The sequence below is a fragment of the Saprolegnia parasitica genome (assembly GCF_000151545.1).
Source record: "Saprolegnia parasitica CBS 223.65 unplaced genomic scaffold supercont2.1, whole genome shotgun sequence".
Classification (NCBI taxonomy): Eukaryota; Oomycota; class Saprolegniomycetes; order Saprolegniales; family Saprolegniaceae; genus Saprolegnia; species Saprolegnia parasitica.
The window spans coordinates 822685-849478 of NW_012156395.1; the positions used below are offsets into that span (position 1 = coordinate 822685).

General features: G+C 60.5%; 12 protein-coding genes across 12 annotated transcripts; 8 read left to right on the forward strand and 4 right to left on the reverse strand.

The window, feature by feature from the left end:
• Positions 1 to 766: 766 nt before the first annotated feature.
• SPRG_00323 (hypothetical protein) lies at positions 767 to 2409 on the forward strand (the record flags this gene model as incomplete). Its single annotated transcript, XM_012338423.1, has 2 exons — positions 767 to 1972; positions 1996 to 2409. 2 exons carry the CDS (start codon positions 767 to 769, stop codon positions 2407 to 2409), a joined length of 1620 nt encoding a protein of 539 aa, XP_012193813.1.
• Positions 2410 to 3028: 619 nt separating this feature from the next.
• Positions 3029 to 4442, forward strand: SPRG_00324 (hypothetical protein; the record flags this gene model as incomplete). Its single annotated transcript, XM_012338424.1, has 4 exons — positions 3029 to 3653; positions 3709 to 4035; positions 4081 to 4194; positions 4248 to 4442. Exons 1-4 carry the CDS (start codon positions 3081 to 3083, stop codon positions 4440 to 4442), a joined length of 1209 nt encoding a protein of 402 aa, XP_012193814.1. The 5' UTR covers positions 3029 to 3080.
• Position 4443: 1 nt separating this feature from the next.
• Positions 4444 to 4931, reverse strand: SPRG_00325 (hypothetical protein). Its single transcript, XM_012338425.1, has one exon. It carries the CDS (start codon positions 4915 to 4917, stop codon positions 4501 to 4503), a length of 417 nt encoding a protein of 138 aa, XP_012193815.1. The 5' UTR covers positions 4918 to 4931; the 3' UTR covers positions 4444 to 4500.
• A 635-nt stretch (positions 4932 to 5566) lies between these two features.
• SPRG_00326 (hypothetical protein) lies at positions 5567 to 9059 on the forward strand. Its single transcript, XM_012338426.1, has 7 exons — positions 5567 to 5672; positions 5725 to 6261; positions 6308 to 6506; positions 6562 to 6647; positions 6697 to 7837; positions 7883 to 8110; positions 8164 to 9059. Exons 1-7 carry the CDS (start codon positions 5591 to 5593, stop codon positions 8906 to 8908), a joined length of 3018 nt encoding a protein of 1005 aa, XP_012193816.1. The 5' UTR covers positions 5567 to 5590; the 3' UTR covers positions 8909 to 9059.
• A 661-nt stretch (positions 9060 to 9720) lies between these two features.
• SPRG_00327 (hypothetical protein) lies at positions 9721 to 11618 on the forward strand (the record flags this gene model as incomplete). The annotated part of the gene is made up of 11 exons (XM_012338427.1): positions 9721 to 9911; positions 9947 to 9989; positions 10040 to 10188; positions 10241 to 10304; positions 10356 to 10387; positions 10438 to 10609; positions 10661 to 10803; positions 10851 to 11062; positions 11108 to 11193; positions 11257 to 11347; positions 11392 to 11618. The coding sequence occupies 11 exons, from the start codon at positions 9721 to 9723 to the stop codon at positions 11616 to 11618; spliced, it is 1410 nt and encodes a 469-aa protein (XP_012193817.1).
• Positions 11619 to 11674: 56 nt separating this feature from the next.
• Positions 11675 to 13175, reverse strand: SPRG_00328 (hypothetical protein; the record flags this gene model as incomplete). Its single annotated transcript, XM_012338428.1, has 3 exons — positions 11675 to 11905; positions 11952 to 13055; positions 13101 to 13175. 3 exons carry the CDS (start codon positions 13173 to 13175, stop codon positions 11675 to 11677), a joined length of 1410 nt encoding a protein of 469 aa, XP_012193818.1.
• Positions 13176 to 13960: 785 nt separating this feature from the next.
• Positions 13961 to 15207, forward strand: SPRG_00329 (hypothetical protein). The gene has a single exon (XM_012338429.1). The coding sequence runs from the start codon at positions 14005 to 14007 to the stop codon at positions 15139 to 15141; it is 1137 nt and encodes a 378-aa protein (XP_012193819.1). The 5' UTR covers positions 13961 to 14004; the 3' UTR covers positions 15142 to 15207.
• Positions 15208 to 15668: 461 nt separating this feature from the next.
• Positions 15669 to 18304, forward strand: SPRG_00330 (hypothetical protein; the record flags this gene model as incomplete). Its single annotated transcript, XM_012338430.1, has 4 exons — positions 15669 to 16153; positions 16198 to 16764; positions 16829 to 16996; positions 17041 to 18304. 4 exons carry the CDS (start codon positions 15669 to 15671, stop codon positions 18302 to 18304), a joined length of 2484 nt encoding a protein of 827 aa, XP_012193820.1.
• Positions 18305 to 19564: 1260 nt separating this feature from the next.
• Positions 19565 to 20792, forward strand: SPRG_00331 (hypothetical protein). Its single transcript, XM_012338431.1, has 7 exons — positions 19565 to 19726; positions 19772 to 19799; positions 19856 to 19926; positions 19974 to 20075; positions 20124 to 20154; positions 20200 to 20270; positions 20315 to 20792. The coding sequence occupies exons 1-7, from the start codon at positions 19574 to 19576 to the stop codon at positions 20765 to 20767; spliced, it is 909 nt and encodes a 302-aa protein (XP_012193821.1). The 5' UTR covers positions 19565 to 19573; the 3' UTR covers positions 20768 to 20792.
• On the reverse strand, positions 20701 to 22207 carry SPRG_00332 (hypothetical protein; the record flags this gene model as incomplete). The annotated part of the gene is made up of 5 exons (XM_012338432.1): positions 20701 to 20969; positions 21017 to 21088; positions 21226 to 21630; positions 21673 to 21748; positions 21795 to 22207. The coding sequence occupies 5 exons, from the start codon at positions 22205 to 22207 to the stop codon at positions 20778 to 20780; spliced, it is 1158 nt and encodes a 385-aa protein (XP_012193822.1). The 3' UTR covers positions 20701 to 20777.
• A 142-nt stretch (positions 22208 to 22349) lies between these two features.
• Positions 22350 to 24325, reverse strand: SPRG_00333 (luminal-binding protein 2; the record flags this gene model as incomplete). Its single annotated transcript, XM_012338433.1, has 2 exons — positions 22350 to 23311; positions 23440 to 24325. The coding sequence occupies 2 exons, from the start codon at positions 24323 to 24325 to the stop codon at positions 22350 to 22352; spliced, it is 1848 nt and encodes a 615-aa protein (XP_012193823.1).
• A 1148-nt stretch (positions 24326 to 25473) lies between these two features.
• On the forward strand, positions 25474 to 26747 carry SPRG_00334 (hypothetical protein; the record flags this gene model as incomplete). The annotated part of the gene is made up of 6 exons (XM_012338434.1): positions 25474 to 25503; positions 25549 to 25842; positions 25892 to 25939; positions 25963 to 26223; positions 26276 to 26409; positions 26459 to 26747. The coding sequence occupies 6 exons, from the start codon at positions 25474 to 25476 to the stop codon at positions 26745 to 26747; spliced, it is 1056 nt and encodes a 351-aa protein (XP_012193824.1).
• Positions 26748 to 26794: the final 47 nt, after the last annotated feature.

A 26794-nucleotide genomic window follows, 5' to 3' on the forward strand; every position in this document is an offset into this window, starting at 1 on the left:
CTTGCGCAACTCGGCGGTAGCTTGCACAGCAGAGAAGCCGGCGAAGCGTAGTGCCATCGCGCTATCGAAAAAGACAGGGGACTTTCTCGGAGCAGCAATCTGCGTATGCATATATAGTCCGACCCAGGCGTCCTCTGCGATCCCTCCGCGTTGCAGCCATCTCGCACGCTTGCCGCGCACCACGTTTATACTCGAAAGGCGCGTTGAAGCAGCTTTCTTGTGCAGCGCCTTCCAGCTGCGTTGCAACCTCAAGCCGCTTCTTGTCTTTGTCGACGCGCCAGCGCAACGACGCTCGAGCCGCTTCGATCACGACGCTCTGCGGTTACACACAAGCTACTCCAGTCTTCTCTGATCTCGAAAATCCGACCAATGCTATGTACCAATCATTGAGAAAGCTTAGCCGGGGTTGGGTACTTGCTGTGATGGGCACCTTGACTCCCAGAACGCATCGCCGTCGTCTTGCGGGCGAAAAGTGCGATGGTGTCGAATCGACGCGGAGGGAGGATCGGTGATGCTTGCTGCGTGCTAATGCACGACGTCGGAGTGGGAGGCGCAGGATCATGCACCCAATCGACCGACACAGATGCAGAAGCTTCTGGACAGATGGCGTTGGCGCTGCAGCGAGCATGCCGGCAACGTTGAAGTTACGGTACAGCACATGGTGCGCGTCGTCTGACTCGGCGAGCTTGGAATTTCTGGTCCACTAAGTGGCGCCCCACCAACGCTCATTTTGCTTTCTGCTTCCTTCTGCGCATCAGCCCGTACAATGAGCTCGGCGATCTCGGCATGCTTCCAGCGTCACTGGACGGTCGAGCCGCCGGCAAAGACGCCAGAGGAAATCGAGGCCGAGAAGTACCTCATCTGCATCCCGCTCTGCGGCAACCGGTTCCTCACGGTCAAGTCGATCCCGTTCAACCGCTGGTACCTCTTCGCCGCGTCGTTCCTGTGCCAGTTCTGCTGCGGCTCGCTCTACTCGTGGTCCATCTACAACGTCCCGATCGACACGTACATCTACGACGACCCGAAGGCCGGGAAGGCCGTCTACACCTTCTACATGGCGTGCGGTCTCCTTGGCAGCACGGCCGCGGTCCTTGGCCCGTGGCTCGAGCGCAACGGCCCGCGCCGCGGCCTCTTCCTCGGTGTCTCGATGTTCTGCTCCGGCTACGTCATCGCCGCCATCTCGCTCTGGTCCAAGTCGATCATTGGCATCTACATTGGCTACGGCATCATTGGCGGCTTTGGCCTCGGCATCAACTACATCTCGCCCGTCTCGGCGCTCCAGAAATGGTTCCCGGACATGCGCGGGACGGCGGCCGGCTTTGCGGTCGGCGGCTTTGGCGCGGGCTCGATCGTCTGGGGCAAGGTGTACCTCCCGGCGGCCAAGGCGTTTGGTCTCCCCGGCTCGTTCATCTTCCTCGGCGTCCTCATGTCGACGGTCATGTTCTGCTGCGCGGTCGTCATGCGCACGCCGCCGCCGGGCTTTACCGCCGCGGGCATGGACATCCACGGCGTCCAGGAGTCGAGCAAGCTCCATGAGGACTCGAAGCTCGCCGAGTCGCCCAAGCACGACGAGGTCCATGTGCAGTACACGGAGCTCTCGGAAGCCCATGGCCGCGAAGTGCACGCACCGACCACGACTGTCCACGAGCTCAACCAGGACAACTACAAGAACGTCAAGAGCCTCAAGCTCATCGACTGCCTCCTCTCGGCCGACTTTTTCTTCATGTACTTCATGCTCGCGGGCAACATCGTCTTTGGCCTCGTTGCGCTCTCGCGCCTCTCGTCGATGGCGACCGAGATCTTCAAGCAGACGCCGGACGAAGCCGCGACGGTCGTCGCGATCAACGGCGCGTTCAACTGCTGCGGCCGCCTCTGCGTGCCCATGGTCTCGGACGTCCTCGCCCGCAAGTTCAAGCTCAACCCGCCCTTCGCGCGCAAGATCATCTTCTTCTGCACGCTCACGATCCAGATGGTGATTCTGCTCACGATGCCCAGCATCATGCGCGAAGCGACTACGACAGCTTCCGTGCCGAGATCTGGGTGCTCACGCTCTGCTACGGCGGCGGCTTTGGCACGATCCCCGCCTTCCTCACCGACATGTTCGGCGCCTACAACATTGGCGCGCTCCATGGCTTCGTCCTCACGGCGTGGTCGATCGCTGGCGTCGGCGGTGGTCTCGGCTTCACGTTCTACTACAACGACCTCGTCAAGGTCCAAGGCGTCTCGATCCCGGAAGCGTACATCCAGAACATCCACTGGATCGTCGCGACCGTCATTGTCGGCTACGTCGCGCTCTTTGGTGTGCGGACCAACCCCGCCGACCGCTTCGCACCGGGCTACCAGTACAGCATCTGCGGCAAGCCCGTCCTCCGCATCGGCGCGACGCCCAAGACCCACTGCCACGTGTAAGCATCCTTCGTCGCCACCTCGTCTTGTCTCTCTACTGTACTACTTGCTCTTTTAACCTGAATACGATCCATCGTGCGTGAACCTGAACCCTTCTCTGTATATGCATGGAGGCCTTGAAGGCCACGGCAAGCGCTTGGAGCATCGCACGGCAGAAAAAATGGTCGTCGTCAAGCAGCAGATGGCCATGACCACAGTAGGACGTCCCATATCGCACTCGGGCCGTGGCGCCCAGATGCGATGCCACGTGGCCGGCGATCCTGCGAGGACCAAGCCACGATGCATGTACACGCGTTCTACGCCTGCACGTCGATCGACGGCTGGCTCGTTGAGACGTTGAGAAGCTACCGGTGTGGGCCTCTTGTACCGCGCGAGCGCCTGTCCGCTGCCTTGGGCTGGCAGCGCCGACCAGATGCATCGCTGCCACCGGCCGGCGGTCGCAGGCCTGCGCTTGCAAGGGCCGCCCGTCCTCGGCAGCGCGGTCCTGGCCTCGTGCTGCTGGCCGCGCTGGCGACCCGTTACCGGATGTCGTATATCTGTTTCGACGTCGTATATCTTTTCAAGTATACAAACGCCAAGAGCCAATTGCGCCGCCGCAATTCTTAACGCCCGGCCTAAAATACGCCGGCTATTCTGTGAGCTCGGCGTCGGCCGCGAAGAGAACTGCATCGTGGATGGAGATGAAGCGCAAGCACACGCCGGCCGACGAGGGCCCGCTGCCCATCGAGACCAACGCTTGCGGTGCCAAGGGCAAGACACGCAAGCGCGACGCGGAGAACGCGCATGCCAACGCCGGCGACGGCAACGATGAGAACGGCGAGAACGACGACGAGGACCACGAAGCGGCGTGTGGCGACGATGCGCCGCTGGCCGTCGCCAAGCAGCCGCTCGCTAAGCCGCGGCCACGGATGCGGAATCCCGGCAATCTGCTCTTGGACCTCTCGACCATGGAGCCGCATCCGCCACCGACGCATGGCGGCAAGAAGGTCGACTACGCCAACGTGTGCTCGCGCGTCACGGACTTTCTCTACGTGGGCGGCGCGGTCGTGGCCGCCAAGCACGAGACGCTCCTCGGGCATGGCATCACCCACATCATCAACTGCGCCGGCACGGTCACGCCCGACTTTTTCCCGCACCTCTTCTCGTACTACCATTTGCGGCTGCGCGACCACGCGACCCAGGACATCCACCGGCATTTCTACAACATTTTCCACTTTATCGACGCGGCGCGCGAGGCCAACGGCAAGGTCCCCGCTTCGAGCCTCGGCGACCGACCGAGTTTATATGTTGTTCTTGTTGTAGGTGTTTGTGCATTGCGTGAAAGGCATTTCGCGGTCACCGACGATGGCGATCGCATACCTCATGGCGCGCGAACAGCTCGGCTTGTACCCGGCGCTCGAGCGCGTCCGTGCGTCGCGTCCCGTCATTGATCCGAACGCAGGCTTTATCTTCCAGCTCAACGAATGGGACTCGTTGCGGCAGCAGGCGCGCAAGCAGGTCACGATCTTCCGCATCGAATCGTCGTTCTCGGACGACGACGACGTGGACGACGAGTCGCACCCGCTCATCGTCGGCCCCATGACGCCGCAGCAACTCGTGTCCATCTCGCCCGAAGTCGCCACCGTACTTGTACGTCAATAAGCTTGCACTAAGCTCCTGATGGTGACGTGGCAGGACGAGCACCACGAGTCGTGCTTTGTCGTGCTCTCGATGGACACCAACTACTGCTCGCTCTGGTGCGGCCGCGACGTCTCCGACTCGCTTGTCGCCTCGGGCCGCGCCGCCATGGTACGCCTCGTCCGTTTCTACCCGCACTTTTGGATGCGATCGATGTGGTCTAGCGCCTCTTGCAGACGTACGAAGCATTCCCGCCGACGTTCGAGGTTGTTCTAAGCGGCCACGAACCCGCTACATTTTGGAGCGTCGTCGCGCCCGAGGCCGAGGTCCGTGTGCGCGACCATAACGACGACGACGACGGAGCTGCCACGCGCGACGATCGACCGTCGTCGTCGTCATCCTGTTTGACCCATGCCTAGTCGACGCACCGTCGTCGTCGTTGTAGAAATATTACACCCTCGTCTGTTGTACATAACGCTACGGCTGGTGGCGGAGCTCGAGAAGCAGCGACCGGAGGTGCAAGACCTCGGTGCGCAGCGACTGCACTTCGTGAACGAGGAGCGACAACACCGAGTGGTCGCGGAGATCGGCGATCGGGTCGGGTGCGATGGGCGATGCCAGCTGCGACTTGGTCGACACGACAAAGCCCACCACGCAGAGAGACAGCACGCAGAGGACGCCGAGGTGCTCCATCGGGCGGGTATACGCGGCGTGGAGAAGGCTCACAATGGAGGCAGGCGACACAGAGCTCGGCTCGTCGGCAGACTCGACAATGTGGGGCGCCGGATACGGCGTCGCGTCTTCGTGTTCGGGCGCCCATGCCGTGCTACTGCTGCATCGGCGCCCAGGGTGACGGCGCGTGGGTGCGTGTCCCTGTAAGATCGGCGGGCCCATGCGCTGGCTCGGCGAAACGGTTCTATCCGGATATCCATATCTCGTTGTGCCAATGACGTGGCAACATGCTAGGGCTCCAATAGTATACCCCGCGGTGCTCTTCGCAACGCCATGTCTGATCACTCAAGTTCGATGTCGTGTCCCTCGGCGAGACGCAGTAGCGCTCCTCGTCACCCGTGTAGAACGCATGTGGCTGTGCCCAATGGGATGGACGATGGATGCTTTGGCCTCGAATCCTTGCACGATTGTCGTCTACTCTTGATAGATGGGACGACCGCAAGGTGTGCACTAGAGAGCAGTGCTCGTGCCATGGCCGCTCCAACTTGCTCGCATGAACTTTCTCAGCAGCCGTGCGTGTGACACTGCTTCATGGCAGCTATACTCGTCCACGGATGCCATGCAGTTTATACAGGACCGACATGCGTATTCAACAGCGCCAACCCACGACGCTCTGGATCGCCATCGGGTGGAGCTACGAGCACTTCGGCTCGGTATACCTTGCTTGTCCAAGGGGCTCTGTGAGCATACGACAAGAAGGTGGACCATCTTGGTCCGAAATCCGAAAATATCAACTGCCTTTCTGCGAAGCGTCTAACTATAGCCTTGTGATGTGCAAAGTCGGCGCAAAGATAGCGTTCGCCACTTTGCATTTCCGCATTCGCGCTCGACTTGCATGGTCGCGCTTCTCCGGTGGCTCGTGCTTTGGCCGCTCGCTGCGCTTGCGCATCGGACCCACATCGCGTCGCTCGACGATGGTACGGATTTCATCGCCACGAAGCCGTCAGTACTAACGCCGTCTCTGTCTAGTTCTTGGGGATAGCTCCGCGCGCAACCTCGATGTCGTCGAGGTACTCAACGTCTCGCCACGGTTGTCTGCTTTCGGCAGCGCCCCCGAGCAGCTCAATGTCACCTTGCGGACGCACGGCGTCGACGTCGTCGCTCTCGTGCAGCGGCACCACGCCCTCTTCGACCCGGAAGCGCTAATCTACGCACACATGGGCCCCGAGTCCGCGACGCTGCCGGTGGCCTCGCCCCACGACATTGCGTACGCGGGGTCCGTCCTCGACGGCGGCTACGCCCGCCTCACGCTGCAAGACGGTGCTCGCTTCCACGCCACGCTCAAGATGGGCGACCGTCTCCTCGTTGTCGACCTCGTCGAACAGCACGCGGGTGCGCTGGCGTCGGACTCGGGCATGGTCGCGTACTTTGTGCCGCTCGCCGACGTCCACGTGGAGGGTGCTGACCATCGCCGGCTCGCTTGGGGCCGCATGCAGAACTGCGGGTGGGCCGCGCAACAGCTCCTTGTGGGCGTAGCGTCCGACGCTGGCTTCACGGCGCAGCACGGTACGCTCCACTTATATACCTAGTATCTCATGGATACGGTGTGCAGGCGGCGCCGCGGCGACGCAGTCGTACCTCATTGCGGTCTACAACTCGGTCAACGGACTCTACGACGACCAGATCGGCGTACATTTGACGATCGGGACCTTTCTCATCGAGACCCAAGTGGGTGGACCAGCGTGGAACTTGGCGCCGGGTGGCTGCGGCGCCAACGCCGACATGGGCACGCACCTCGACACAATGAAAACGTATGTGGCGTGGATGTCGTAGTCCATCGCCGGAAGCTCAATGTTGTGCATGTAGCTGGGTCGCAACGGGTTCGCCGCCGCTCTGCGGGTCCCAGCCCTGTGGCTTGTGGCACCTCCACACCAACTGCAACGCCGACCCGCGTACGTTTATTGTTTAGAAGGCACGCGAGAGGCTCATGCAAATGTGTAGAGTACAAGGGGACGGTCGCAGGTATCGCGTGGATCGGGACGCTTTGTACTGGCAGCGTCGGCTACAACACGGGCGTCTCAATCGACGCGGCGGCCCGGACGTGGATCCTTGTCGGCCACGAGATTGGCCACAACTTTAACGCGCAGCATACGTTTGCCGAGGGCGGTATCATGAGCTACGACTGGTCAACGCCGATGCGGTTTATCGACAACAATCAAGTGTGCAGCTATGTGGCTTCGGTGCAAGCCAAGTGCCTCTCGCCCTTCCCGACAACACCGACACCGACGGCGGCACCAACACCAACACCGACCACCACGACTGTGACACCGAACCCCACGACTGTGACACCGACTCCCACGACTGTGACGCCGACTCCCACAACGGTGACACCGACTCCTACAACGGTGACGCCGACTCCTACAACGGTGACGCCTACAACGGTGACGCCGACGCCGTCAACGGTGCCAGCAACAACGATGGGTGGTACTCCGACGCCAAGCGTCGTGACGCAAGACCCGTGCGCGTGTGCGACGACCAACCTCTGTACGCAGCTCAATCGACCGGGTTGTCAAAAGCACCAGGATCAGTTTTACTATTGCTACGTCGTCGGATACGCAGCGTGTGCCTCGGCGCTCCTGTCGGACGCGTGCACCAATGCTCAAGGCCAGCCTCTGTACTATATTACCTCCAAGGCCAGCTGCCCCGCCTTGAATGCGTCGACACCGCAACCGTCGAGCAGCACTCCAGAGCCATCGACCACGGTGACGCCGGCTCTCACCACCGAGACGCCGGTTCCCACGACCGAGACGCCGGTTCCCACGACCGAGACACCGGTTCCCACGACCGAGACACCGGTTCCCACCACCGAGACACAGGTTCCCACCACCGAGACTCCGGTTCCCACCACCGACACGCCGGTTGCGACGACCACGCCACCGGCAACCACCACTGCTACGTCGAATGTGCCGACGACGATCATGACGACGACAACAGGGCCGACGCCAACCAGCGTGACACCGACGCCGACGACCCGCGATGATCCGTGTGCCTGCTCGACGACCAGTCGTTGCCCGACGATTCCGAATGGCGGGTGCCAAAACTTCAACGGCCAAGGCTGGTGCTACGTCAAGGACCCTTCTCGGTACTTGTCCAAAATTCTTGTTTTCCAGCGCTCAACGATGTGTAGGTGCTTCGGGTCGCAGGCGCTGAGCTCAATGGACTGCCCGGGCGAACTCTACAAGCCCTGCCCCCTCTCGAACGCAACGACGCCGCCTCCTGCCACACCCCGACCGCGTCCTATCGACCCGTGCGGGTGTTCTGCAACGCCCAAGTGCCCCAGCATCGACGCCTCGGGTGGCTGCTTTCGAAACGCGTCGTCCGGTGCGTCCTTTTGCTTTGTCAACGATCCCACCGCGTACGTTCCTTGACGATCGCTCTATCTCGTCTCATCATGTTCGTATTCCTCAGATGCCGTGCGCCTGGGACCATCACGCTGTCGACACGGGCGTGTGCAGGCCAAAAGCTGCGGCTCTGCTCGTCGTCGTCGTCGCGCACCGAGTGGGTCTCGTCCGAGTGGTCGCAGTGCTCGGCGACCTGCGGCGGCGGCGAGAAGCGGCGCGTCGTGCGCTGCTCTGACCGGCGACACGCCACGACGCTCCCCGACAGCGCCTGCGCCGGCGTCACCAAGCCCGTGACGCAAATACCTTGCAACACCCACGCATGTGCCGGCGCCAATGCGACCAGCACGGCCTGCGCCGGCCCACTGAACTCGACCTGCGTGCTGCGAAAGAACAAGCGGTTTTGCGACTGCGCGTGCGACGCAGGATTTCTGTACGACCGCAGTCGGCGCGACTGCGTCGCTGCGCCCACGGGGAGCCGCAACGTGAGCGTTTGGAGTGCCAGTAGCTTTGAGGTGCGCTCCCACAACGTGGCGCCGCTGCAACCGACCAGCTGCAACGGTCGAGCGGCGGCAAACACGACTGTCACCGCATCGTGGCGCGCCATGGTCAACCAAGACACGAGCTCGGGTGCGGCGTCGGCGTCGGATCCGTCGCCGGCGGCGGTCGTCATGATCGCTCTCGTCGTTGCGGCGCTCGCGGTCGTCGTGGCGATCGTCGTGTACCGACGCCACCGGACGTCGGACCGCAGCGTCGACGGCATGGTGCAGACGCCCGTGTACCTCGTCGATGCGACGCCCGTCTCGATCATGTAGTGGCTCATCACTTCAACATGGATGATCGGCAATCGAGATTCGAGACACATCCTGCTGCACGGTGATAGGCCGAAGAATAAAAATAGGCGCCATAGACAGTGTATTTGTATACATGATAAAAAATGGATATTGTACGATGGATTGGCTAAAACACGCCATTTACCTTGTGACTTACAGCCGGCAGCGCTGTTGCTGCCATCGGCGCCAAAAGTTTGCTGGAACCAATAACTTGCTTGCCATAACGCAACGGATACCTGGATAGCTCATCTAGCCATAGAAAGGCTTGGACTTCCCAGGCGATGTAGATACAACGGCAAGGACTGGATACCGGTACTGGATCGATCGACCATGAGAATAAGCTTAGCGGATAGCTGACTTTGTGGCGCAAGAAGCTGGCGCAAGTAGCCGCTGCACTTCCGAAAAGCTGGATGGGTGCGTTCTCCTAGACCCATTAAAAGACGTGCTACGATCATACACGCGACATGTAATGTCAGCAGTTGCGTGCGCGGCTGCACGAGCCGACTCTTCAAGCACTTGCCTCGTCAAGAAGCGACCCTTTGGTAGCTCAATGCCCGTAGCTCTCTCTCAAGCCTCCCATATTGGTAGCAGACAGTGCCCCACACGTCCTGGTGCCATGGTATAGACCACGCGACCCAGGGGCAGTAATCCCGTCAGCATCGTAGATACACTTGCAGCGTTCGAAATCTGAACTTGGCGCGTGAGTGGCAAAGTTGGGTGGAATTAGCTGCACTCCGACCACACTGGATCGCAATCTGCACTTGTGCTTTTGACCTCAAGAAGAGGCACGGCTGATGAAGCTGCTTTTGACGACTGCTTGGTTGGCGGTCACCGCCGCCTCCTTCTACGACGGGTGGAAGCTGCCCGACTACTGCATGGACCCAAAGGGCATGGCCGCCCGCCAAGCCATTCCGCCACTCCAGACGAGTCGCAACTTGGAGCTTGTCCAAGCGCAGGTCGTCGCCCGCCACGGCGCCCGCGCGCCGTACTACGCTGCTTTTGCTGGGACACTGCGCCGAGCCCTGTGAGCGTCACGTGGAACTGCTCGACCAACCAAGTCTGGGTACGCCGACATCTCCAACTGCGTGGCCGCTACACAATGATATGGTGCAGACGCAAAACTTGGACGAAGGCAGCCAAGCGCGTGGCTACGGGCGGCTGTACCGCAAGCAGTACATCAACCACCGCAACGTCCTCAACGGCACCTGCATGGTCGGCGGGCTCCTTCCCATCGGCCGCGAGCAGCACCGGCAAAACGGCGCGTACGGTCTACGTGCTTGCGTTGGCGCCACACTCCGTATCTTCTTGCGATAGGATCCTCCGTGACGCGTACATTGGCGACGGCCCGCGCAAGCTGTTTTCGACCAACAAGATTGGCGTACGTCGAGCAAACACTGGCACATGCAGCGTCTGGAAAGGGACTCTGTAGGAACGCGCACCCCACGAGCTTCTGCTGCGCAGGTGCGCCCTTGCTTCATGCTAGCGTCGTCATCTTATTGGTGCTGTCTCAGTGACGATCAAGAGCGGACGCTCGGGTCGGGCCAAGCGCTCGTCGACACGCTCTTCCCGTACTCGCCCGAGGACGAGGCGAACGTCGATGCTATGCTCACGTGGATGACGGCAGACGCCAACTCGGACTACATTGACCACCGCCGGGACACGTCATGCCCGATGCTCGACCGCGTACGCAACCCATCTCTGGATGCGTTAGAATCATCTTGTTTGGGGCGCTAGATGGCCAAGGAGATCAACAACTCGCCGGCCGTCGTCGCGCACCGCAACAGTCCGGCCGTGCTGTCGCTCCAAGCACGCTTTAACGCGATTGTCGGCGTCAAGTTTCAGTGGGACACGTGTCTCGAGTGCCTCATGATTGCACGGTACTACGCCGCTATCCTGCCTGGACAGCTCTTGACACACGAGGCAGATGCAACAACTTGCCGCTGCCCGACGGCACGACCGAAGAGCTCTTTGATGCGCTCATCCACGAGGTCCAGACGCGCACGCGCATGAAGCTCACGTACCAGAACGGCGCGTACGCCAAGCTCGACATGCAGCACATGTGGCGCGACATCCTCAAGCGCGTCGACGCCGCCATCCACGACCCGTCGTCCGCACTCAAGCTCAGCATCACCATGGGTACCCACACAGCAATGTACCATGATTGACGTAGCATACGCATAGGTCATGACTCGACGCTGATGCCGATGATGGCGGTCGCCATGGGCCCGACGTGGGACGGCCACTGGACGACCTACGCTGGCATGCTTGTATTGAAGTCTACCGGGTACCAAGCAATGGCGCTATGTACTTGCGCCTCACAGTGGCTCTAGGACGTCGACATGGATCGTCGGCACGGCGACGCCTTTGCGATTCGGCTTGTTTACAACGGCAAGCCGCTCCAGCTGCCCTTCTGCAACGACGGTAGGCGAGCCATGCGGCGTTCTTGTCGCTGATGTGCTTGCTAGAGCTCTGCCCGTGGTCGACGTTCAATGCGTCGCTGTCGTGGGCGCGCGAGACGCGGCAGTGCAAGCTGCCGACCAAGGCATCGACCCGCCTCGACACCAACGTAGCGACGCATCAGCCGTCGGGCGCGTGGTTCCTCCTTCCCGTCGGCGCGTTCCTCGCGGTTGTCGGGACCTTGGCCACGCGCCAGAGCCCGTACCGGCGCGAGACCGATCCGCTCCTCGGCTAATCCCGTCCACCGATTTTCAGATGATGACTTTTTTCCTGTGTGTACGCTGCTGCTTGTTACCACACCTCGGCTATGTACTTGCCGTCGTCTTGGAGGCGCGAGATAAACGCCTTGGCGGCGTCGTCCGTCCAGCCGTTGGCGGCCACGAGGCAGGCCACGAGCGCGTGCTTGACGTCCCGGCCCATGGCCAAGGACCCACAGACGCAAACGGTCGCCTTGTCGTCAACCAGAGCCTTGGCCACGAGGCTGGCGCGGGCAACCAACGCATCTTGCACATATTGCTTTTCCTAACTCGGAAAATCGCACCATCGGAACGAGCTCCAGTCGTCGTACCGTGCTTGGGTCGCGCGAGAAGACGGGGTAGTACCCAGCGAGGACACCGGTCGTCGCTGCCGCTTCCAACTCGGCGTGATACAGCCAGTCCATATCGCGGCGCTGGGACCCGTGGAAGAGCACCATCGGTGGCCATTTACGCGTAATACTGTCATGGAGTCGCTCCTGTGCGATCGCCCGGAACGGCGCAATCCCCGTGCCCGTGCCAATGCACAGCAGCGGTGCGTTTGAATGCAGCTGCTCGCTAAAGCCCGAGCGCTTGACGTAGCCAAACAGGTGCGACGACGCAGCTGCCATGTACATAGCGCAACGGCCGCGCGACTTGAGGCTCACAGCGACCGCGAGCGTTGACGGCTGCGCCGCCGCCGAGGATGCGATCGTGTATTGCCGCGCGGGCAGCGATGGCGCCACGGCAAGAAGGGCGTCGAGGGACAGCGACATCGACGCAAACTGCGACAGCAGATCGACCACGTTCGGGGCGTCGCCGTCGTTGGCCCATGCCTGCGCCAGCGCCAGCACTGCTGCTTGGTCGGCGGCGTTTCCAGCGTACGCCGCCAGCAAGCGCAAATGGCGCGGCCGCAGCGGCGACGTCAAGTCCACGGCCCACGTGAGGAGGGTCGCGACTGTCGTCCAAGCTCCGAGGTAGGTCGGCGGCAGGTTGGCGCAGGCATCGACGCGGAGCACGGTGTCCAGGCTCACGCTGAGCCGCGTCGCACAGGCGGCGACCGCGCTGTCCGCGTTGCGCATGTGCACAACGAGGTTGTCGGCTGTCTCGTACGGCGTGCGAATGTCGACTTCAATGTGGCGAACGCGGGGCGAGCCGAGCTCGGTATTGATGCGCACGGGCAGCAGCGCCACGTCGCGTGGTAGATACGCGACGTCGAGTGTTTCGAGGCTCGTCGTCTCTGCCATCGTGAGGATGGTGTCGACGGGCGATGGCGGCGGCAGCGTCGCCTGGTCGCCCATCTCGCTCCAGCGCACGCTGTCCTCGTACTCCATGAGCTGCTCCTGGTACACGAGCAGCACGCAGTTGGGACAGTTGAGGTTGCAGCAATCGTCGTCTTGGGGCTTCACGGGCGGCTCGAGGCGCAGCGTCTTGGGCGCCTGCGATACGATCAGCTCCGCGTCCAAGGACCATATCCTGGCTACCTGCGGAGGCTGCTCGGCCCGGCGCTTCTTCGCAAGCTCGCGCTCAAACTCCATGAACGCGTCCATGCTGTACATCGCGCTTCGTCCAAGCGTCGGTCGTCGCCATCGCCGCCCCGTGGCGCGGATGAGATGCCCAAGCATGGTAAATTCGGCAAACGCCGCCTCTCACATCGCAAAATCGGCATCTGCCATGGGCAAGGCTGGCACAGTACGCTTATCTTTCATCGATCGCCGAGGCCATCAATCCACTCAAAAAACGAGTCGTTGTGGGACTACTAGTACCTCGTTGGCGTCTACAAAGACTAGACCAGCACCGTCGACGTCGACTATTCTCTAACCTCCTTGGAGAACTTGAAGACTTGCGAACATCGAGCGATCCACGGGATGATGACAATATTGTCCATCCGTGCGTAGACCGTCCTCACGGCGACATACGGTGAGCGTGGCACATGCTTTGACGCGCGTCGCGACCACAACATTGTCTACTACCTGGTACGTGCGTCCATGTGCCACGTCGGTTTTCCGGTCCTCGTGGCATGGACGCCGAATCTACCGTTAAATGCGCGACGGTTTATCTCTTGAAAAGAAGCTCGTGCTGAGTATGGACGTCGCATTATAAAACGACGATCTTTCCCGGGCAAATCCCGGTAGGCGTTTCATATCCTCTCTCGCCGGCATATCCAAAATCTACTTTTTCTGGCAGGCTATTGATTGCTAGAGGTTATCGGGTGGCCGGCCCACGCGCTGCCAATACAAACATCAAGTTCTTTAAAATGTCTGGTGGCGGTCACATAAACAGGATGGCCGAGAGTATGTTTTTTGAGAGGTGATGATTTGGCACGTTTGGTTGGTGCGCAAGGGAAACCCCAGGAAGGAACCCCACTCCCCATATTTCCACCTGAAGATGCTCCGCTCGATTGGTCGTCTCGCCGCTGTTGCCCGCCCGGTCCAGAAGACCGCGCTCCATGCGCTCGTCTCGTCCTTCCACGTCGCGGCCTTTGCCGCGCCGGCGGCCAAGACCATGCTCGCGCCGCAGTTCGCAGTCTTCGGCATGCCCGCCAAGGGCCACTTCTTCTCGTCGTACGCGGACGCCGACCGCCTTGCGTGCACCATCTTCATCGGTGGCTTGCCGTTTGACACGGAGGAAGAGCACATTAGCGACTTGTTTTCGCGCTTTGGCGACATCGAGTCGATCCACATGCCCAAGAAGCGCAACGGCACGCCCATGGGCACGTGCTTTGTGCGCTTTGAGAGCGCCGAGGCTGCTGCCAACGCGCTCGAGCTCGACGGCGAGCAGTGCGGCTCGCGCTACATGGCCGTCAAGAAGGCCGAGCAGCCGCGTGAGCGCGCGCCCGCCAGCACGGAAAAGCCCGAGGGCTGCACGAGCATCCGCTTTGCCAACGTGCCGTACAACGTGACGGAAGACAGCATCCGCGAGATCTTTGCCCACTGCGGCGACATTAGCTCGATCTACTTCCCCAAGGATAAGGACACGGGCCGCGTCTTGGGCTACGGCTTTGTCGAGTTCGTCCACACCGACTCGACGGACAAGGCGCTCGAGCTCGACGAGTCCGAGTTCAACGGCCGCACGCTCCGTGTCAACTACTCGCACAAGGCCAACAACTCGCAGAAGCGCGTCTCCAAGCCGGAGGGCTGCAAGTCGGTGTACGTCGGCAACATCTCGGCGGATGTCAACTCGGGCATGCTCAACGACATGTTTGCGCACTGCGGCGAGATCGAGCGCGTCCACATCGCTGTCGACCGCGACACGCAGGAGCCCCGCGGCTTTGCGTACGTCAACTTTGTCGACACGGACTCTGTCGACAGCGCGATCAAGCTCTCGGGCGCCGACTTGGACGGCCAGGCGATCCGCGTCGCCTTTGCCCGCAACCGCGAAGACCGCCCCGCCCGCCCGCAGTACGACCGCGACTCGAGCCGCGGCTATGGCCGCACGCGTGGCGACCACGGCTACGGTGGCCGTGGCAAGGACGGTGGCCGTGACTTCCAGCGCCGCGGTCGCCGCGACAGCCACGATTACTAGAGACGGCGTCGACACAACTACCGTAATAGCTGCATGTAAATCAGAATTCTAAAGACATCCCCACAACATCCATTGCGTTCCACGGGCAGCCTCGTACACGGTACAGTCGACGACCCCGGCTCGATCTTGCTGGTTGGCTTGCTACTAGTAATGCACATGGGCACTACTGTTGCAAGCGCGACGGCCGTCTCCAGCTTCTCGAACCATCGTCAACACTTGTAAGCAGATTCGGCAAGAGTTACAGGCGCGTCCTCACGATACCGATGCTGCTGGTAGCTGCTCTTTGTGGCGCCGTCGCAGCGAGCGCCCATGCGACCACCGTCCTCGTTGTCGTCTCGTTCGGCGAGCCTTCCTGGCAGTCGGAGGCACGCGGCCTTTCTGCATCCGTGTCATCGGCAAGGCGCTTTTCCTCCAATCCGCAGCCTGTTTAAACAAATCGCGCATTCGATTGGTGTAAATATGACCAATGGCATCGCGCGCGGTATCCGGCAACAGAACCACTCGTTCAGCACGCTTCCAGCACTCTCATGTTTCGCCACGTCGCGCGCTCGCTGCAGCGCGCCGCCCGCCTCCGCGTCGCGGCCGCGTCGCCGGCGATGCACATGGCGCCCTTCCAACTGCCAGCATTGCGTCACTTTGCGACGCCGCCGTCCCGGCGCGCGCCGACCAAGATGCTCTCGGTGCTCGAAGTCAAGCAACTCGGGCAGACGACCAAGCAAGAGATCCTCGCCAAGCACGGTAGCGCCGGCTTCTTCTCGCGCGCCAAGCAAGTGCGCCACACGTGGACCGAGTTCTGCGCGAGCACGCCGGTGCCGTCGTCGATGGACTTGCAAATGTTCTTCGCGGCCGCGAAAGCCACCGAGGCCGACTTTGTCATCATCGAGTCGCTCCTCCAGCTGCGCGCCAACTACCCGAAGGACGTCAAGATCAAGCACTACATCGAGTCCAAGGTTGCGTTCCTGCGTTCGAAGCGCCACGAAGCGATGCTCGAGATCTTTGAGGACGAGCGGGCGTCGCACTCGCACCCGCAGGCCATTTTCACGTCTGGGCGCTCAGCGCGCTCAACGACCTCGGTCAGTTTGACCGCGCCCACGCGCTCCTCGTCGAGATGCGCCACGCCGGCTACATGGTCCCGAACGACACGGTCACGCGCATCATGTACAACCTCGCGCTCGCCAACGACAAGGAAGGCGTCCTCGCGCTCTATGAGCTCGTGGATGCGACCATGGGCATCTGGACGCCGGCGGCGCTCAATCGGCTCATGGCGTCGCTCGGCCGCGTGGGCTGCCCGGAGGAAGCTTTCCAGTTCTACTCGCTCTCGACGATGGAGCTGGACCCGTCGACGTTCCGCACGCTGCTCGAGATTTGCGTCCGGAACAAGTGCTTGAAGGAGACCGCCGACGTGCTCAAGAACCGGAGCCTCTTCAACATTACGCTCGATGCGAGCGGCTACAACACGATCTTGGAGGCGCTCTTGATCCTCGACCGCGTCGACGAGATCGATGGCATTCTGCACGAGATGGCCGCGCATGGCATCAAGAGCGACTCGAAGACGCAGTTCATCTTGCGCCGCTGCCAGTACGCGTCGCGGGCGACGCCGCACAGCAACAACGATGCGTTCAAGTACACGACTAAGCGCCATACCAAGTGAGTCGATGTCGTAACTAATACTACATGTGGTTCGTAGCCTGAAGGACCCGAGTGCGACGCAGCTCGATACGTTTTTGCAGAACGAGGAGTATACCGCCGCATCGGCGCTCGCATCGACCCTCCTTTTGGAGCAGAAGACGCCGCTCCACATGCAGACGCTGGACGCGGTCATGCGCGCATCCTTTACGCCGGCGACGACGACAAAGTAGACCACCTCCTCGAGCTCTTGACGACGTCGACGTGGTCGAGCTCCGGCGTCGCGCTCCAGACTGCGATGCGCCACTACGCCAACCGTGTCGCAGACAAGAGTGGGAAGTTTATGATTGCCGATCCGGACCGCGCGATGGCGGCCTACCGCGCCGCCCGCTTCCAAGGCGTCCCGATGCTGAGCCCGGGACGCATGTTTCCCGTCTTCCTCTACGTGTGCGACGCCGACGCGGCGATCCACGAGCTGCAGACGTACATGGAGTACCACCTGCGCGACCCGATGAAGGCGCGGCAGATGCGCGAGACCGTCTTCTTTGACACGCTTCGCGTGTGCATCAAGGCGCAGCGCTACGACGACTACGACAAGCTCATCAAGACGATCGTGGACGCCAAGTACATCTTGTCGCCCAAGGCGTTCCACTCGTTTTGGTTTGACCCGACCAAGTACTCGCTCTTCCAGCGCGGCATGCCGCATTTGTCCGAGAAGCAGAAGCACGACCGGCTCCTTCGCCTCGGCAAGTCCCTCAGCGCGAGTCTGCGCCTCCTCATGGACAAGCAAAAGCTCGTGCCGACGTACGAGACGATTGATGCGGTCGCCAACACCCTCTACTACTCGGGGTACCGCTCGACGCTCGCGCAGCTCTATCTGCAGGCACCGACAACACCGCGCGACGTGCTGCCGGAACAAACGTACGGCAAGATCCTCGACGTGCTTGTCGTCAGCAAGCGCCTCGTGCACGCCAAAGCGCTCTACGCCGAAGCCAACGCCCGCCTTCCGCGCATTGACCAGCCGTGGCTGCTCGCGGCGCCCCTCGCACAAGGTCTCGCGGACGCGGGCGAGTACGACGCGCTCTTTGCCCACATCGACGCCCACCCGTACCCAAGTGTCTTTCGCAGCGCGCTCCTGGCACTCTACCCCCGGGCGCCCTTGGCCGTCGTGCGAGACGTGCTCGAGAGGATGCTCGCCGCCGACCTCGTGCCCAACATGCAGCTCGTGCAGCGCGCGATGCTGGCAGCCGTGAAAGCGGCCGAAAAGAAGAGCCAAGTGCGCGAGATTCCTGGCTTTGTCGACGCGTTCTTGTCGCCGCTCGAAGCGCGCCTCGTGCAAAACGACGTGGTCCAGCCGACGCTGTCGCTGACCAACTCGAGCGGCCACACGTCGACGATGGACATTGATCTGCGCGAGCTCAAGCGCACGTACGGCTTTGCGCAGAAGGCCCTCGCCGCGACGCAGGACGAGGCCGCGATTTCTGCCCACGCCGACAAGATGCGCCGCTGGAACCTCGCACCGACCAAGAGCAACTAGAGGACGACGGCATGCGGCCATAGACAATATTCATTCATACGACCTCTACTTTATGATCCCAAGGTTGCGTGTGCACGATGAGGTAATCAATCTAGCGCAAGGACACGTTGAGGCGGTACGATGTCGTGAGGTCACTACTAGTAGGTATTGAGCAATGTGGCGCGAACAAAAAACTACTAGTACGTAGGACGGCAACTTCAACGACCGCTGAAGGATGCTTGCTCGTTCAAGACAATCTGTCCAAACCTGGAAAGCCTCCGACTCCTCGTTCACCTTGTGTCAGTCATAACTGACGGACGTCGACTCCTTGGGCCAACAGCGTAGTATCCTGCTGATATACAGCGATGCTCAGAATCTGAAATGTGCTCTGCTGTCGAGTGGATTGTCAGTAAGAGAAGATTGATGATGCTACTGGTTTTGAATTTGTGTTACGACGATGGCTCGGATCGGGGCTAAAGGCTACATATTTTACGGCTACTACTATCTACTAGGGAGTCAATGGAGAGGATTGTTTGCTCTATGGTTTGTCTCATTACATTAGAGCCGCGAAGCAGCTAGCACGAGATTGGGAATATAGAGCCATCAATCGACGGTTCCGGCGCCGTCTCGTGAGAGTCAGCACCAGATCAACATCGAGACTTTGCTATTCAACTGTCCTCCTCGCTTATCCCTCAAGCAGCGTCGTAGATCGACTCGGGGCGACTTCAGGAGGTGACTCGGAACGCCGCCACTGTGCAGATGGCGCTCACGAGTCCAGTTGGAAAATGAACCTTACGAGGCCGGTTTCGACGACCTTAGTAGGAACCAGTCATTTGCGCTGGCCAATCAGCGCCGAGTGTCACTTCGTATCCGGCAACCGCATCCGGATACACGACGCAAGATCCACCATTTCCCGCCAAGCGCCCTCGACCAGTTGGATGGACGGTGATGGTCGCCTCCTCCTGCTGAGACGACGGACTTCACCGGCCGATGGCTAGGTATGTAGACACCAATACGGCTTCAGTGGCTGGTGGGCTCGGACGCACTGTCGTTGGCATCCAGGAAGTTGGCACACACTCGACCGTGGCTGTCGGCGTTGGGAAGAGACTGCTGGCGAGAGCCACCAGAGACGCGTAGCGGGATCGTTGCGGCGACCGTGCGCACAGTCAAGCGGTGCATCGCAGAGCCTTTGTTGTTTGAATATAAACGTCCGGGACTTTCTGCCAGAGTTATACTACGGGTGCTGCATCGAAAAACCGCGATGCGAGTCCTATTTTGGGGCTTCGTTCCATGGGCGTGTGCGCGTCGGAGCTCAAGTATTTGGCGCGTCCGGCCAAGGTCGACCAAAACTTGACGTTGCTCGTGCGGCACGCCGTCGAGGGCCGCGTCGACGACGTCCGTGCCATGGTCCAGCGCACCCCCAAGCTCATCCGGACCGTCGACGTACGTTTCTGATCCGCGGACCATGAGCTCTACATGCAGACGTAGCGCTTTGGCATGTCGGCGTTGCATTGGGGTGCATCCAGCCTTCGCCTGGATAATACTGTAATCATGCACGTGGCTGTGGCGTAGCGTGTTATGCGGGCAAGCTACCGTGCGTCACGGCGCTTCTCGAGGCCGGCGCCAACGTCCAGCAGGCCGACGTACGAAGGCGACGACATTCTCGTCGCTCATGAGACCGCGTCTGTAGACCAACAAGCGCAACGCGCTCCACCACGCTTGCCGAAAAGGCCATCTAGGGACGATCCAGCTCTTGGTGACCACGCACCGCATGGACGTCAACCGCCAGAGTGTAATACGACGTCCAGCCCTTGCGTGCTGCCCACAACAACTGTGCTAGGGCAACGGCGACACACCGCTGCACAAAGCAGGTAGTCTTCCCACATCAATGTGAAGAAACGAGGCTGCTCGATTAGTGTTGGCGGGGTCGCCGGGCGCGACGCTCCTCCTCCTCTACTACGGCGCCGACCCCACGCTCCCAAACTTGGTAGTACTTGGTTGCCAACCAGATCTGATAGCAGTCCTTTCCAGAATTGTGACAATGCGATCCAAGAAGTGCAGGCCAAGATCGCGCAGACGATCGCTCGGAGTCGACGCAATCCGGGAGCAGTCGTCGTGGCGCCGATGGCATCCATGGCCGCCGTGGTCCAAGCCTCGACGACGCTCGAGCCGCATACCGAAGGCGACTTCCACGACCTCTCCGAGACCAACGCTGGAGGCGAGACCGAGGCCACGACGGTCGAGCCCTTCCATGAGAAGCCACATACGACGCCTCCCGTGTCGCTGCAAATCGCCAAGCGGTCGACCAAGCGGCTGCTGCGGGCGTCCACGACCAAGGTCATTTTGAGCATCCGCCAAAAGCAAGCGCTCGGTCAGTACGAAGTCATTGCACACATCTTTAGCGTCTACAACGAGAAAGCGACGCGGGCGGACGAGTGGCGCCGACTCCTCGAAGAGTACACACCGATCCGCGTAGTAGTATAATCGGAATGCTTCATGACGCGTGGGCTAAATGCGTGAGCTGCGCTTCGACGCTGCGTAAATTGTGCTCGTACGCACTGCCGCGGGCGTAAAACCAGTCGACAAAACGCAGCGCAATGTCCACTTTGGTCGTCATGTCTTTGGACCAGCCCGAGAGCGCCGCGATCTCGCTCTGGAGCGACGCGAGGGCTGCCTCGGCCGCGACCTATCCATACCGTATACTACTACTATCCGATGCGATCCAAGTCGTACCTTGGTCTGCAGTGTCGAAGTAAGCGCGTTCGTTGCGTCGACAAATTCGCTCCGGTTGGCCTTTCTCGCCACCTATCCAACAGCGAGGATCGTTGTATCTGGTTGTAGATAGATAGATAGATAGATAGATAGATAGATAGATAGATAGATAGATAGATAGATAGATAGATAGATAGATAGATAGATAGATAGATAGATAGATAGAGGACCTCGTTGCGTAGCTGGCGGCATGAGGTCTGCAAGACAGACGCGAGTCCTTGGACGTTGGCGTCCCATTTGCTCTCTGTGCGCAAAGCGGCCTCGGAGAGACGTTGAATCTCGGCCTGCAGATGCTCGTGGAGGCGCGTCTCGCTGCTTTGGACGGTCGACGCGGTCGCCGCAGCCGACGCTCGCACCTCGGTCCGCAGCAAGTGCACGGCGTCCGTGAACGTTGTCCGCATCGTCTCTCTCTTCGCGGCAACTGCAGCTTCGAGCGTCCGCACGTCGGCGGCGACTTGTGCGTGGAGAGATTCGAGGCGGTCCTGTACCAGCTCCAACGCAACGTCGAGGCCATCGGCGCGGGCGCTAAAGCCCGTGAGCTTGGCGCAGGCGGTCTCGAGCCGCGATAGGTCCATCTACCGTCGTCCAGGCCGCTGCTTTCTAGGCAAGGTACCTACCTTGTCGAGCTTGGTCGGCAGCGTCTGGTCGATCGCGTGCACATGGGCTTGGATCGCCATGGCGCTGGCTTCGAGTCTACGAGCGCGCGTGATATGCATCAACGGCGAAGGGTGGTGGTGACCTCTCGGCCACGCGTGCTGTCTCGCTGGCAGCGTCTTCGTTGCGCTGGAGGCGCAGCACCAGCCGACGCTCTAACGCATCGTCGGCCGCGTGGAGCATCTCGATGTCGGCCTTGGCCTCCAAGCGCGCTTCCGCCGCAGCCAGCTGCCTCGAGAGCCGGGTCACGCACGCGCCGAGACCGGTCGCGGTCTCGGACGAGAGCTCGGCCTCCACGTGGACGAGCCGAGCGTCCAGTGCGGTCGCTTGGGCGCCATGGGCCGCGAGAAGGCGGTGATGGCCAGCCGCGCGAGCTTCGAGCGCGTCGACCTTGGCCGCGAGCCGCGCGAGCTCGCAGCGCTGCGTCTCGACGACGGTCGCGAGCTGCTTGAGGAGCCGCGTGGCGTGCGTCGTGTCGATCAGCGGCAGGTCGTCCATCCAAATATCGAATCCCAAAAGATCGTAGCCGCCCGACGGATTGAATCTCAACACGAAAAAAGATCTCAAAAAGTGGAAATGTAAATACCAAGTATTCATTGCATCTGGGGCAACACCACTCTAACGACCGACCATGCGTTGTTTACAACTCGTCGTGGTCATCCTCGTCGTCGTCGTCCGCGCCGGCGCCGGCGCCGCCCGTCGACTGGTAGACCTTGGACATGATGGGGTTGACAACCTTCTCGACCGCCTTCTGCTGCGCGTCAAAGTCCTCCTTGTCGGCTTCCTGGTTCTCGTCGAGCCAGTCCATGGCCTCCTGGACGGCCTTGAGGACCGTGTCCTTGTCTTCGTCGTCAATCTTGTCGGCGAGCTTGTCCTCGACGTTGTTCTTGAGGTTGTAGAGGTAGCCTTCGAGCGAGTTGCGGCCGTCAATGCGGTCCTTGATCTTCTTGTCTTCCTCGGCGTTCTCCTCGGCTTCCTGGACCATGCGGTCAATCTCCTCCTGCGAGAGGCGACCCTTCTCGGCCGTGATCGTGATCTTCTCGGCCTTGCCCGTGCCCTTGTCCTCGGCCGAGACCTGGAGGATACCGTTGGCATCGACCTCGAACGTGACTTCAATCTGCGGCACGCCACGCGGCGCCGGCGGGATGCCCGTGAGCTCAAACTTGCCGAGCATGTGGTTGTCCTTCGTCATCGTGCGCTCGCCTTCGTAGACCTGGATCGAGACGGCGGGCTGGTTGTCCTGGTACGTCGAGAACGTCTGCGACTTCTTCGTGGGCACGACCGTGTTGCGGTTGATGATCTTGGTCATGACACCGCCGACCGTCTCAATACCGAGCGAGAGCGGGGCGACATCGAGGAGCAAAATGTCCTTGGTCCCGTCGTCGTTGACACCGGCGAGAATACCACCCTGGACGGCAGCGCCGTAGGCGACAGCCTCGTCGGGGTTGATACCGCGCGACGGCTCCTTGCCGTTGAAGAAATCCTTGATGAGCTGCTGGATCTTGGGAATGCGCGTCGAGCCGCCGACAAGCACAATCTCGTCGACCTCCGACTTCTTGAGGCCGGCGTCCTTCATGACCTTCTCGACGGGCCGAGCGTCTTCTTGAAGAGGTCGTTGTTAAGTTCTTCGAAGCGAGCGCGCGTGAGCGTCTCGTCAAAGTCCTCGCCGTCAAGGAGCGACTCGATTTCGAGGCGCGCCTGGGGCTGCGTCGAGAGGGCGCGCTTGACACGCTCGGCTTCGCGGCGAAGCTTCTGGAGCGCGCGCTTGTCCGAGCTGATGTCAATCTTCTTCTGCTTCTGCCACTTCTTGATGAAGAACTGCATGACGCGCTGGTCGAAGTCTTCACCGCCGAGATGCGTGTCACCGTTGGTCGAGAGGACCTCGAAGACGCCACCGTCGATCGTGAGGAGCGTGACATCAAAGGTACCACCGCCGAGATCGAAGACGAGCACGTTCTTCTCACCCTTGGCGTTCTTTTTATCGATACCGTAGGCAATGGCGGCAGCCGTCGGCTCATTGATGATGCGCTGGACCGTGAGGCCGGCAATGGTACCGGCATCCTTCGTGGCCTGGCGCTGGGCGTCGTTGAAGTACGCAGGCACGGTCACGACCGCGTCGTTGACCTCCTTGCCGAGGTAGTTTTCAGCAATGTTCTTCATCTTGGTGAGGATCATGGCCGAGACCTCTTCGGCCGAGAACGTCTTGGTCTCGCCCTTGACCTTGACCTGGATGTACGGGCGGCCTTCCTTGTTGATGATCTCGAACGGAAGCAGCTTCTTGTCGGCCTGCACCGACTTGTCGTTGTACTGGCGACCAATGAGGCGCTTGACGTCAAAGAGCGTGTTCTCCGGGTTGATCGTCGCCTGGTTCTTGGCGCCGTCGCCAATGAGGCGCTCGTCGTTCGAGTCCCATGCCACGTACGACGGCGTGATGCGGTTGCCTTGGTCGTTGGCGATGATCTCGACCTTGCCGTTGGCGTAGTGGCCGACGCACGAGTAGGTCGTGCCCAAGTCAATGCCAATCACCGGGCCCTTGGGCTCTTCCGCGACGACCGACGAGACCGCGCAGGCCGCGAGCGCGCCCGCAGCGTACGTAAGGACCTTGATCAAGTTCATTTCTTAGCAAATTCGAAAGTGAGTCGATGCGCGCCGCTCAATATGTTGCTGACGTGGCGTACGAAAGGACCTCTGAGAGTCGATAGATCGAGCGGCAGGGCCACGTCACCGCGCGCGCTTGCGGTCTTTGACAGGATATCGGATCGCAGAGGTTTTGAAATCAGAAAAGGTAGCAAGAAAGCGTGTGGTGAGATATTCTAAAAAGGCACATATGCATTGTGAGAGGTAAACCGCGCCACGTGTCCGACCGTGAACTTGAAGTTTGTAAGCAATAAGCCATCGAAATATGGTATACAAAGCGCAAGAGATCTCGAAATGCGAAAGATCGAATCTTCGATGGAAATCCATCCGCATCGAGACGTGCTTCGAGACGCTGCCACGTGGAGACTCATTGAGATTGTGCGGTGGGTAAGACGAGGACGCGGACGCGCAAAAGGACCGGAATGCGCCTGCGTCCATTGCGGACACAGTCGTAGGAGGTCGGTGGACCCTGGATTCTACCGGTAGGGCGGCAAAGCTCACATCTATCATTTCTGTGCACGATACCGCGTACTAGTACTAGTACATTTTGGACCTTTCCAATAAGGCAAGGCGCAGGAGGCTTTGCGCGTGGGCGAAGCAGACACGTCGGCCATCGCCAAGCACGGCAAAACACTGGGATCTGCTACTGGGCTCGCTTCTGGAAGCTTCGGTGCCACGTGGCACGTGGTCAACGTACGACGTTGGCTTCGACATTCGAATGTTCTTGCGGGCGCAACGGAGCCAACGCTCCAGCGCGTCAGTGCACTGCCAGTGACGGTACGAACTTGTACCCAGCGGTGGACGCTATGTTTGTGTTGCATGCTTCAATCCAGCGACACGCCGTGCATGATACCAGTGTCCTGCGTCTCGCCAAGCCTTAGCCATCGAATACATATCGCCCGTGGTATCTAGTCTAGCTAGTGTTGCATTGGCCTGTGCTACGTTGGTAGCGTCGGCGGCGGGTACAAGCAGTGCTCGCCAACAAGTCTATTAGTTCGTTCATCTCTCTGTCCTCGTGCCTGTTGAAATCTTATACATGCAAATACGCACTCTGATTGGCTACGCGTGGCCCAATCACCGCGCGCGCGCGCCAAAAATACCCAAGTGCAATCGCATCCATTTCCGCGATGGAGCTGAGCGCGGACGACAAGGCCGCGGTCCGCACGCTTGGACGCCTCTAAGATCTGAGTCGAATTCTGTAGTTTTGCGACGACCTGCGTTTTGCGATCGCGCAGCTCGAGCCCGTCGCGCTCGGGAAGAAGAGCACGCTCGAGGTCAAGAACCTCGTCGATGCGTACGCGGTCTTTGGGTACCACAGCGACGACATCATCGACCCGCGCGACCAGCTCGTCATGTTCACGCGCATCCGCAACGAAATGACAAGTATACTGCATCAGATGACGAGCAAGGGCAAGTACGCGAACGCCATCATCATGCGCGACCGGCTGCGCACGATCAAAGCCGACTTTATTGCCCTCCAGACCACGTACGAAAAGGTACGACGACGTCTGCGATGGCTTGGAAAGTAGCATTGCTATTGGGTAGCGCCGACAAAGCAGTGAGAACGGCCACTTTGCCGAAGCCGTCTCGCTCGTGCGCGACCAGCACGAAAAAAGTGGCTCGCCAAACAACGCGACGTCGAAGCCGACTGCAGCGTGCGGCGGCAGGAGCTTGCCAAGACGCAGCAAATCCAGACGCGCCAGTTGGAAGACTACTTGGACCGACTGCCAGACCCGCACGTCAAGTACTCGCGAACGCTCCTCGAGCTCAAAAACTCCGAGTACTACCTCTCCAAACTCCAGCTCTTTGAACAAGCCAAGAACGTCTACACGCGCGCCGACGCGATGGAAAAGTTTGAAAAGGCCAAGTGTGCCCAAGTACTCAATACCATATTTGATTCGACGTCGAACTTATCCACGACGTGTATAGGAGCACCACCGGGCCAAACAAAAGCAGCGGGATGACCTGCGTGTGCAGCACGAGATTGAACGCCGTCAACTCGAAGAAGTCCTCACGGAGAAGAAGTACGGCAGCTACCGCGCCCAGGACTGGGATACAAAACGGTACAAAAACCTTGGCAATAAACGAGCTAAATGGAGGAATGCAACCTAGCGAGGCCCAGCGTCTCAAGAGCCTGAAGCGCGACATGCACCACTCGCATACGCTCGAGCTCCAGAAGCCCCCGGAATTTTCAACCCACCCTCTTAGCGCCCCGCGCGTCCACTACCAGGCCACGTCCAGCTCGTATGGTGGGCAGCACTTTCTCGGGGCGGTCCGCGGCGCGCGATTACAAGTGCAGAGCCTCTGTGCCCTCCACGACGCCGAAGAAGGCAGCCCGCTGCCATCGGGTTCGGTATGCTTCTCGTCTCGGGCGGGCTCAAAGTCTAATGTCTGTGGGTAGATTGTGTACCACTAAGCCTCGATGCATGTCAACTGTTGCGAATATAT